This window comes from Microsporum canis, genomic scaffold (genome assembly GCF_000151145.1).
Source record: "Microsporum canis CBS 113480 supercont1.3 genomic scaffold, whole genome shotgun sequence".
Taxonomy (NCBI): domain Eukaryota; kingdom Fungi; phylum Ascomycota; class Eurotiomycetes; order Onygenales; family Arthrodermataceae; genus Microsporum; species Microsporum canis.
This window is the reverse complement of record NW_003299167.1, coordinates 1842518-1852666: the sequence shown is the minus strand read 5'-3', so window position 1 is coordinate 1852666 and position 10149 is coordinate 1842518. Positions and strand designations below refer to the sequence as shown.

General features: G+C 49.1%; 4 protein-coding genes across 4 annotated transcripts; 2 read left to right on the top strand and 2 right to left on the bottom strand.

Moving 5' to 3' along the window:
* Positions 1-660: 660 nt before the first annotated feature.
* MCYG_03538 (uncharacterized protein) lies at positions 661-1957 on the top strand (the record flags this gene model as incomplete). The annotated part of the gene is made up of 3 exons (XM_002847986.1): positions 661-1160; positions 1221-1539; positions 1613-1957. The coding sequence occupies 3 exons, from the start codon at positions 661-663 to the stop codon at positions 1955-1957; spliced, it is 1164 nt and encodes a 387-aa protein (XP_002848032.1).
* A 1298-nt stretch (positions 1958-3255) lies between these two features.
* Positions 3256-5049, top strand: MCYG_03537 (asparaginyl-tRNA synthetase; the record flags this gene model as incomplete). Its single annotated transcript, XM_002847985.1, has 2 exons — positions 3256-4871; positions 4923-5049. 2 exons carry the CDS (start codon positions 3256-3258, stop codon positions 5047-5049), a joined length of 1743 nt encoding a protein of 580 aa, XP_002848031.1.
* A 296-nt stretch (positions 5050-5345) lies between these two features.
* Positions 5346-5732, bottom strand: MCYG_03536 (uncharacterized protein; the record flags this gene model as incomplete). Its single annotated transcript, XM_002847984.1, has 1 exon — positions 5346-5732. The coding sequence occupies one exon, from the start codon at positions 5730-5732 to the stop codon at positions 5346-5348; it is 387 nt and encodes a 128-aa protein (XP_002848030.1).
* A 1810-nt stretch (positions 5733-7542) lies between these two features.
* On the bottom strand, positions 7543-9383 carry MCYG_03535 (conserved hypothetical protein; the record flags this gene model as incomplete). Its single annotated transcript, XM_002847983.1, has 2 exons — positions 7543-7835; positions 7922-9383. The coding sequence occupies 2 exons, from the start codon at positions 9381-9383 to the stop codon at positions 7543-7545; spliced, it is 1755 nt and encodes a 584-aa protein (XP_002848029.1).
* Between the last annotated feature and the right edge of the window lie 766 nt (positions 9384-10149).

Sequence of the window (10149 nt, the reverse complement as noted above, 5' to 3'; positions counted from 1 at the left end):
CATACCACATACCGTATAGATTGTCTTCTCGCGATTCTTCTTTCCCCCCCACCAAGAAACAGCAGAGAAGCCCATGAGAGAGCACACCTGATGTGTGCCTGAAAATCCTACGCGAAAGTTCTCTGGGCCTCTGATCTATTGAAAGCCGATCGCCACTTGTTGCTAAATTGTGGCTGACCACGTTGGTCTCCAACGGCCGCCAAAACTTCATTCTCTGGACGCTAGGGCCAGGTTGAAATATCTCCCTGATAGAGCCATTCTGTATGAGGAGGAGAATATTATACCATTTACGCCCTGTCTGGGACTGGGTTTAGGGCAGGTCGCATTTGTGACGCCTCTTCTCAACGTTACTCCTGCGTCTATACTCCATACCTCCTTGCGCTTTGACTCGATATAGTCCCACAGCTAAGAGCCGCTCGCTCTGCGAATGAGTTAAGCTAAGAGGTGTGTCAGTTGTCAGTCTACGCTGCAGATCGACTCGTGTTGTAGTTGGAACTTTTCGTGTTTGGTTCTTATCCTTTTCTCCCCCTTCGTGGGAATTCATACATATACCTCCACAGCTCTCCCGCTGGGAATCCTGGCTATTAAGCTGTCCCTCTCTCTTGTTTACCAAGATCAACCATTCCCCCTCCCTCCCCTCTAAAAACTAATGCGTCTACGATGCAGCTCCCTCCATCGTCAGTTATCGCCTCTTGGCCATATCCCAACTATAAGAATCCAAAAGAGGTTCATGGCCCAGCCATTATTATAATGACAGCCATCTTCATGCCCCTGATGCTGGCCATTATCGGCATTCGCATTTTCACACGCATTCGAATATTAAGAAGTTTCGGCTGGGACGATATATTCATAATTGCAGCTGCGCTTCCTACACTTGGCTGTGGTATCATCACCGTTACTGCTGCCATTACCTTGGGTTGGAATCGTCATATATACGATGTTCCCTTCTGGCAGCTCATATTGGGCCTCCGGCTGACGATGCTGTTGGAATGTCTCTTTGCTACAGGCTGCACCCTTACCAAGCTGTCGCTACTATTCTTTACACGGAAAATCATGAAAGGGAGTGGGAGTCCGGCTCTGCAGTGGACTGTGGTGATTAATATATGGATCGTTGCGGTAGAACTCATCATATTCATCCTAGTGGTCGTTTTTACCTGTAGGTAAGCTATCCCTTATATCCCTTAGTCGTTGCCTACCTTTTTCTAACAAATTCGCTTTAGGCCCGTATCCCTTTATTGGACGCTATCGGCTCTACCCCAAAACTGCATCAACGAGAGTGCGCATCTCCTCGCTAGTGGCGCAATTAACACCGCAACCGATATCATCGTTCTTGTCTTGCCCATTCCTAGCGTTTTATCTCTCAACCTACCTACCAGGCAACGGATCATCCTTGTCCTGCTCTTCGGCGCTGGTTTTGGTGTCTGCATCGCCGGTGGAGTACGTGCATACTACACCTACCGGCTGAACATCGCACACGACAAGACCTGGGAAGCCTACTACCTTTGGATCTCCGGTACAGTCGAGCTTTATGTTGGTGTCGTAAGTAGAATTCAGCCTGCTCAATTTAGCACGTACGGACAAAGAAAGACCTAAAGCTGACGCTTGGCAATAGATCGGGGCCTCGTTGGCATCACTCAGGCCATTCTTCGCGCGTTTCTTCCCCTCAGTCTTCGGTAACCAGCGTGAGCGGGCATCCTACGCATTTGCAAGCACAGTGGCACGACGCTACGGCTTCCGCCGCTCTAACCGCGGAAAGCCAAAGCCCGGGAAAGTGAAAGAGGTCAGCGAGGCTACCACAATAACCATGAACTACGACTTTGATGTCACTCTTGACATATTGCGCACCCAAAAGAGCGAGATGGGGCAGATGCGCACAGCCTCCCGGGAAAGGGACGTAGATGAATCGAATGTCGGCTTTCCATCTACAGACACGGCCCCGGAGAGAGTGGAAACATGATATATATACCTAGGCGTTCGGAGTCGGGGTGTTCGTATGAAATCCTCTCTACTGAATTGTTGGATATTTTCAATTGGTGTAATATTATGACAAGCCATGACCTAATAATAACATCATCACTACCTTTCAATATAATATGGATGCACCAAAACCGCTTAAAGGTCTACCAGAACCTGCTCGATATCACCATCACTAGGGTCGACAGGATGAAAAGACTTGAACTTCGTCGCCTTTCTAGCCTTGTAGTCTAAATTACCCAGAGTAGAATAAGAAAAGCTCATCTTACGTAATATTCAACCTGCAATTTTTCTTTCTCTTTTCTCAAGTTGAAATTCACAAGTTCAGCTTATTTGAATAGAATATCCAAGGACAAGAGGATAACACTGTTCTTCTGCGTCCAAGTCGTTTGGTTTCTTCGCCTCCTTGCGGAGCTACTCCGTACTAGCTAGCTAGTTGGTTGAAAATGCGAGAACCAACCAGCAAAGCCATCTAGAAGGCTTCGTGCTCACAGCGATCTATGATCTGAAACTCCCCAACATCTTGTTGCATGTATGTACATAGTAGGTCCAACCACCACTTAGTACCTGAGAGGATCAAGTTAGCCACACCGGAGAAGAGCATGAAACCCGACAAATACGAGCCCGATCTCGCTAACCTTTGCTTATCCTTGAGTTGATCGATCGTGTTGGCTCCGGGCGCATACGAAGGGTGTTGCACGGCGCAGAGCGAAGGAATCACTAAAAAGACCAGGATCTAGGGATTGACGATTGAGAAGCATCGTCGGCTAACATTAGCTACCTTCTCTGGTTGGTTGCTGGCAGTTGAGATAGTCTTGAGACGGCAATGAGGGGTTCATCCGGCATTTACTCAATTCACTATAGAGAACAGCGGTGAACCTGTGGGTATTTGAATAAGACGACGGAGTAGGGAGTCTACGTTTGAATCATAGGTATGAAATTGAATAGTGGTTGTTCTATATATCCAATTGATGCTCCATAGTTATACTAGAGACTTACGTTCATGATAATAACACCAACGCCTGTCTCTATCTCTACTGTAATTTACACATGAATCTGCTATTCCTGTTCTATTTCTTATAGGTTCAAAATACTCATAATATTAATATCTTATTTTCTGTGACTCACACTAAGCTTGTAATTATTATTATATATTGGTTAACTAGTTACTACTTTTCATGCGTGCCACTTCGAACTTTACCCCACTGCACATATTTTTATCAAGGGAAGAAAAAAAAAGGTCGAGAACAGGAACAAGACAAGGAGACAAGACAGACGGCCATGGCGAGCACTACCAAGGATATCTTCATTGACGAAGATGTCGGCAAGGACGATGAGTCCGCGACAGGCACAGAAACCTCCGCCTACAAGACGCTTGTCCATGCGATGCTTCTTCACCCCGCCACGGCCGACTCTCCAGTGCAGTATATGACTAGGAAATCCAAGACGGGACCAGTTGCTGAAGGCGAGGAGACCTCTGTCCGCCTGCAGTGGAAGCCTGCGACCAAGTCTGCACTCAAGAAGGCCACCAACCTTGTCGAACAGAGGAAGAAAAAGGCACTCAAGGAGAAAGAGCTGGCCATCAGGGAAAAGGAAGAAGCCGAGAAACGCAGACTGGTGCTGGAGGAGGCGAAGAAGGTCATCATTAAGGAGGATGAGTCGCTGCCAAAACCCGTCAAGATCAGACTGAATGAAAAGGACCCAGCGGTCGTCAGGCCTCGAGCTGAGGGGGACGAGCAGCCAGGGACTCGCGTGCGTGTTGTTGGCAGAGTCCACCGTCTACGGATGCAGAAAGATATGATATTCTTAACGCTTTCTGATGGCTATGGATTGCTTCAGTGTGTGTTCACTGGAGATCTGACAAGGACATACGACGCCATGACTCTTACGCTCGAGACTTCCATGGCCATCCACGGGGAGATGCGTGCTGTGCCGGTGAAGCAACATGCTCCTGATAACCGCGAGCTACATGCGGACTTCTTCCAGGTCATTGGACGTGCCGCCGGTGATAAGGAGGCCATTACCACCCGTGTGGCCGCGGACGCTGACCCACAGACGCTCCTCGACAACAGGCATCTGGTACTACGCGGAGAGACCTCTTCTTCTGTTCTCAAAGTCCGAGCAGCCGTCGTACGGGCCTTCCGCAAGACTTTTGAGCAGAAGCAGATGCTCGAAGTTACTCCTCCGGCCATGGTCCAGACCCAGGTGGAGGGTGGAAGCACCCTGTTTGAATTCAACTACTACGGCGAAAAGGCCTATCTCACCCAGTCCTCACAGCTGTACCTAGAGACCTGTCTAGCCTCCCTAGGAGATGTATTCTGCATTTGTCCGTCTTTCCGTGCGGAAAAGTCTCTCACTCGCCGCCACTTGTCTGAATATACCCATATCGAATCTGAGCTGGACTTCATTACCTTCAACGACCTACTCGACCATATCGAAGAGATAATATGTAGTGTTATTGACATTTCCCTGGCTGACCCCCAGATCGCTGCGTTCGTCAAACAACTCAACCCAGACTTTCAACCTCCAGCGCGGCCCTTTAGACGTATGCGGTACTCCGAAGCCATCGAATGGTTGACCGAACACGGCATCAACAATGAAGAAGGCAAACCGCACTCGTTTGGAGATGATATCGCTGAAGCTGCCGAGCGCAAGATGACCGATATTATCAACAAGCCTATTCTACTCACCCATTTCCCTGCCGAGATCAAGGCCTTCTACATGAAGAAAGATGCAGAGGACCCGCGTGTTACAGAATCTGTAGATGTACTCATGCCAGGCGTGGGCGAGATTGTTGGTGGTAGCATGAGGATGGATGACTGGGACGAGCTTATGGGCGCGTATAAGAAGGAGGGCATGGACCCTACCCCCTACTATTGGTATACCGATCAGAGAAAGTAAGTTCACCCTGAATAAATTTATAAAGGATCTGCGCTAACTGTAAACAGGTATGGTACCTCTCCGCATGGAGGATATGGGATTGGCTTAGAAAGATTCCTTGCCTGGATGTGTGGACGATACACTGTACGAGAATGCTCGCTGTATCCCCGCTTCACAGGCCGATGCAGACCGTAAAATAGTTACCAACGGGTTAGAAATTTAAAATAAACGATAAAGAAAGCTAAAACGTAGTTAGAGAGTGGAAATCAAAGAATCCATGAAGATGCATTGTACGAAATATGAAAAAAGAAAATAATGCCAAAATGCTATTCATCGATGATATATATATATGGGCAGAAAAACAAGCTCCTCGTACTTGATCTTGCCCCTGAAAAAAAAAGAAACAAAAAATTAGAAACAAAAAAAGAAACACTTCATCGACCACACGAAAAACAAGAGTAAATGCTTTGCAGGTGGTATGGGGCCACCCACTACTGAGTTGATTCAAGCAAAGGCTTATCCGCATCCACAATAACAGGAGCAAGGTCTGCTACGACCTTGGATTCTATCATGTCGTCCTGGAGGAAAGTGAATTTGTCCTCAGGGCCTGTACTGGATGGCGTTATGGGGCTGTCGTCTGCTGAAATCACTGTTGCAGCTGGAGAGTGAATTAGGAGTGGTATATCGGACGCATCCTTGCTGCCGGTATTCTCGATAAGCGTAGTAATAGTAGTAACGTTTTTATCCTTGATATATCCCGCTCTAGGCGATGTTGGAATGGCTAGGGACATTGGGCCTGCCTGCAGGAACTGAGTGAGATATCGATAGGCTGCCGTGCATTGCACCGGCTTGGCTCGACTTTGGCGCAAGGAAGGCATTGTTTCCGGCTCTTGATGTAAAGTGCTGAGCTGCGGCAGGCTGGTGGAAAGGGATATTGTTGTGTTTGGTAATGAATAGAGTAGACCAAAACCTGAGAAAGAGCCGGTCCGCACACTCTTTTTAGCTGATGAGTATGATTTAGGAGGAAGAACCAGGGAGAAGAAGGAAGATGTTGCTCGTGAGAAGAAGATGGGCCTGTATGGAGTTGCAAGTGGCTTTAAAGAGTCCTGATTTCGGCATCTGAGGAGGGCGGAAGAAGAAGAAAAAGAAATAAGTAGGATAAGTAAACCCGTGCCGGCATGAAGTAGGGAAGAGCTCATCCATGTCATCCCATGTGATGCAAATGATATGGATGAGACTGAACAAGGTAGAAGGGAGAAGGGTATTCTTACCGTTGACTACAGTAAAGGATTGAAGTGTCTGGGTTTGATATCATTTTCTCACATGTAGCACTGCAAGGAAGATGTTGTTTTTTCAACAACCAGTTAGCAAAAGAATGAAAAAAAAAAGAACTGCATTTCTTTATTCAACCATGTCATGCATTCTTATGCCTATCTCCCCGGCAAAGACAAGGGAGAAAAGAGAGGGAGAAGAAAGCTTGTTCCAGGTCAAGCAAAAAATTGGCACGGCGCCGAGGGACAAGGGCGAGAGGGGAGAGGAAAGACTTGTAGCAGGAGGACAGAATAGAGATGCCTTCATCCATACCAGTACTGGCAAAAGCAGGTGGCCATCTGCGCTGCAACACCCCTCTTCCGCCCCGGTCCCCAGCAGCCGGCGTGATTGTCAATTCAGGCCCTTGAGGAACACCCTCCCCTTTCTGACATGCGCTGTTTAATCGCGGACCACTTGGGCTTGGGGGTGCAGATGGTGGCTCCAGAGCCTGGCCTGGTGTTCGCTAAAGCGACCTGTCCTTTCTCTTCTAGCAATGCAGATAAAATAAAAAAGGAAGTAGAAGGGAAACAATGAGGAAGATATAAAAGTCAAGAAAAAGAACCTTCTTTTTTCCCGTGCCTTTCTTTCGTTAAAAAAGAAAGAAGGAACTTTAGGTAAAGACGAGGCACTGTATTTAAAAAAAAAGTAAATGCAGGCATGGGGGGAAAGGGATAGCGTAGGGCCGTAACTGCGTAGTCAAGTCTCTGTGAATAATAGATATCCAGATGAGGCGGTGAAACAAGGCCTCGCCCAGCGCTGAGTCACCCAAACCAACGGCCAGAGCTAGCCTATGTGTGCGTCCGTACGTCTGTATATCAAGGAAAGACAAGAAAAAGGGGGTCGTGGCCCTTCTTCTGAGGATCGGATCATAGGGGACCAGACCCGGGGAGATGACCTATGGTAGTCTCTCCCCTAAGTCGGCGTTCCAGCGCACCAGAGCGAGCCCCGTTACGTCAGTGGCCCGTCGGGCTCATTCGGTCTTTTTCTTTTTCTTCTCTGCGTGTATGTCGCCTGTTTGTTTCTTGCTTGAAGGGTCTAATCGAGCGTTTGATCCCTGGATGTTCGTTGGAGTATAAATCAAGGGGGAAAGGAAAAAAACCGACTTCAGGTCGCGTGACGGTGCGAATCCGACTCTATCCGGTCGAAAAAGGAAACATGAAGGGCTGAAGACAATAAGTCGGAGGTCGAAGGGGCCAAGGGATGGCCAAGGGGGAGACAAAAAGATGGCGAAGAAGAGGTAGAAGTAGAAGTAGTAGATTCAACGCCGACGCTAACATGCAAGGAAAAGGAGAAAAATTGTTTTCGTAAAAGTACAAAAGACAGAAGACCAAAACTATGCCCCGACCAGAGGCAGCTTTCCGACCCGGCCTACTGACGTTAAGCAGTGGGATTGTTTCCGGGGGTCGCAGCGTGTTTGCTGTCACCCTCTCCAGGCCCGAACAGCTGTTGTGGTGGAGCGGCATTAGGCGCGAGGAACCTCTCTGGTACTCCCCTGGCCCCAACACCTATGGGCCCAACGAAGCACCCAAACGTCCCGCTCCATGCATACCTATATGCTAGCACTTGACGAATTTCGCGGTAGGCCAGAGAGTTCGAGTAAGGGATGCCGGTCGCTGGGTCACGATAGCGGGCGGGACGAGAAGTGATAGGGCAGAATTCGACTTGGGTTTCTACATTGCTGTTAGTCTTTTTTCAGGGGGGGAGTGATGGTTATGTATATAAACATGGGAACGATGGCATGGAATAAATGACGTACTCGGTAGCTTTACAGGCTTCTTCGGGTTGTAGAGGACGCCGACGTCACTTCGTTCAGGAGCGGTAGAGGCATCGAAGTTGTCTAAAACAATGCACGTACGAGAAGCTCGTTCAAGAGCTGGTTTAGACTGGTCCAGCTTCTCTCCCGGGGTAACTCCTTGCCCTGGAGGTGCAGCTTCTTCCACAGGTATAACGGCAGCTTGCTCTTCCTCGTTCTCGTTCTTTTCAGCGCACAGGGGAGATTGTGTATTCCCGTTTGACGGTGTCTTTTCGTTCGGTATCGTAGTCGCTTCCGGAGCAGGTGTAGCAGGCTTAGGTGTAGCAGTGGCGTCAGGCATTTCAATGTCTTGACATGTTGAAGCTTCCTGCATAGAAGCGTAGATATGTATTCCATCTAAAAACGAGTTGCGCTCTTGTGGTGCTTGTTTGCCATCGGTAGGAGGAGCATCTGACTGCACTGGCGCTGTATCTGTGGCTCTCTGGGATTCTTCAGTCTCCTTGTTCGTATCCTGTGTCGCAGGAGGTCCTTGATGGCCAGCGTCGCGTCCTTTCTTCTTACGGCCGCTATCAGCATCTGCGGCCTGTCGAAAAGTTTTAACGCCCACCATCGCCAGCTTCTCGTTGATCCATTTCGCAATTCCGCTCCAGAATGTGATAACAGGACCCTCCAGCCGTCGATTATGCAGCGCCTCCATCTTCAACCGTCGTTCTTCGCCTCTCTTCTCCTCCATCTCCTCCCACCGGGTCAGACTGCCATAGTTCAGTCTCTCTGTCTTCTCAGCCTCAGCGAGACGGTCAGCCTGCGTCATTTGTTTCGGTTTAGCCTTCTCCTTGCGTTTGGCCGTCTCTTCCATCGTGGCAATGAGTTGGACTCGCTTCTGCTCGCTCCGTTTAAGCCGTGCGTGGGTTTGTACTCTGTTCTGCATAGTCTGGCGACGGGAAGACACGCGCGTAGGCCCATCATCGGCCGTGGGAAGCCAGGAAATCCGTTCTGACTTCTTCCGTTGCCGTGGAGCGGGAAGCGTTGATGTTCGTGTAGGCAAGGTCGGATCTATCTTGACCTTTTTCTTGCGTAGAGCCGGTATCCGGAATCCTTCCTGCTGTGCTGTTCGTTTCTTCGCACGCTCTGCCTTTTCCTGCCTTTGTAACTCCTTTTCTCCTTCGAGCTCGTCATTCCCTGCAGCCGTTGGGCCGTCATCCGCTTCATCTGAAGACGATGAGTCAAGTTCCATGTCGTCCGCCGCCGCCTCTCCGCCTTCTTCCTCATCGTCCCCAGATTCAAATTCTTCGTCATCTTCCTCTTCTGCAAATATACGCGCGAGTTCATCATCAGCTTCTGCATCGAGAAGCGTGTTCATAAGGCGGCCGGCCGTTGACCGTCGCGCTCGACCCGTCGCAAGAGGTTCGACATAGTAGCTTTCCGATCCGCTGCCATCTTCGGCGTCGACATCGGCTTCTGCCATGGTCAATCGCTGGCTCGCATCGCAGCTCCTCTCCAACCAGCGCTAAGTCAGTGTCTCTAACGGCGAGCGAAGAGCGAGAACGAAGTTTTGTTGCCCGCATGGATTACATAATATTTAAGGCTGATTAGATAATCCGCCACTTTATATCAACATCATATGAATAAAAACAAAAAGACGAGGAGGAGGGGGGGATGAAGTTGTATACGGAGTATTTAGAAGAATGCGGCTCAGTCCATGGAACCTGGGTTGTGAATACGGAGAGTGCTCTAGTTTACACTCAACAAGACACGCCATACTACATAGTACGTCCGCCCTGCTTCAGGGCGGACACGGCGTCATCCCAGAGTCATTCTCGTATGGACGGAAGTTGGAGGAACAAATCCAAGCAAGCTGAGACTGATTTACGAGTAGGAAGCTACTACAGCCTGAACAAGTCTCTTCAAGATCAGAGTGCGATGATCTTAATTTACCTAACGCCCTTCGCCTCTGGAATATCGGATAGCTGCTGGTCGCAAATAAAAAGGGAAAAGAAGTTGTAGCCATAAGCCAGTGTGAGAGAACGCAGAGTTCGGTTTTACAACCTCAGAAAAGCATGAAACAGCTCAAAGTCGGCCCTGCTGGTGTATCAAGCTCTCGCTTCCATGGTTTCATCAGTTCCGAGAACCGGCTGTGCGATCTGAACCCGGGTACCTGCATCAAATGACACCAACCACCCCATTGTCAGTCTTGCGTTTGTGCTCGTCTTGGTGCGTCGCCCATCACAGGA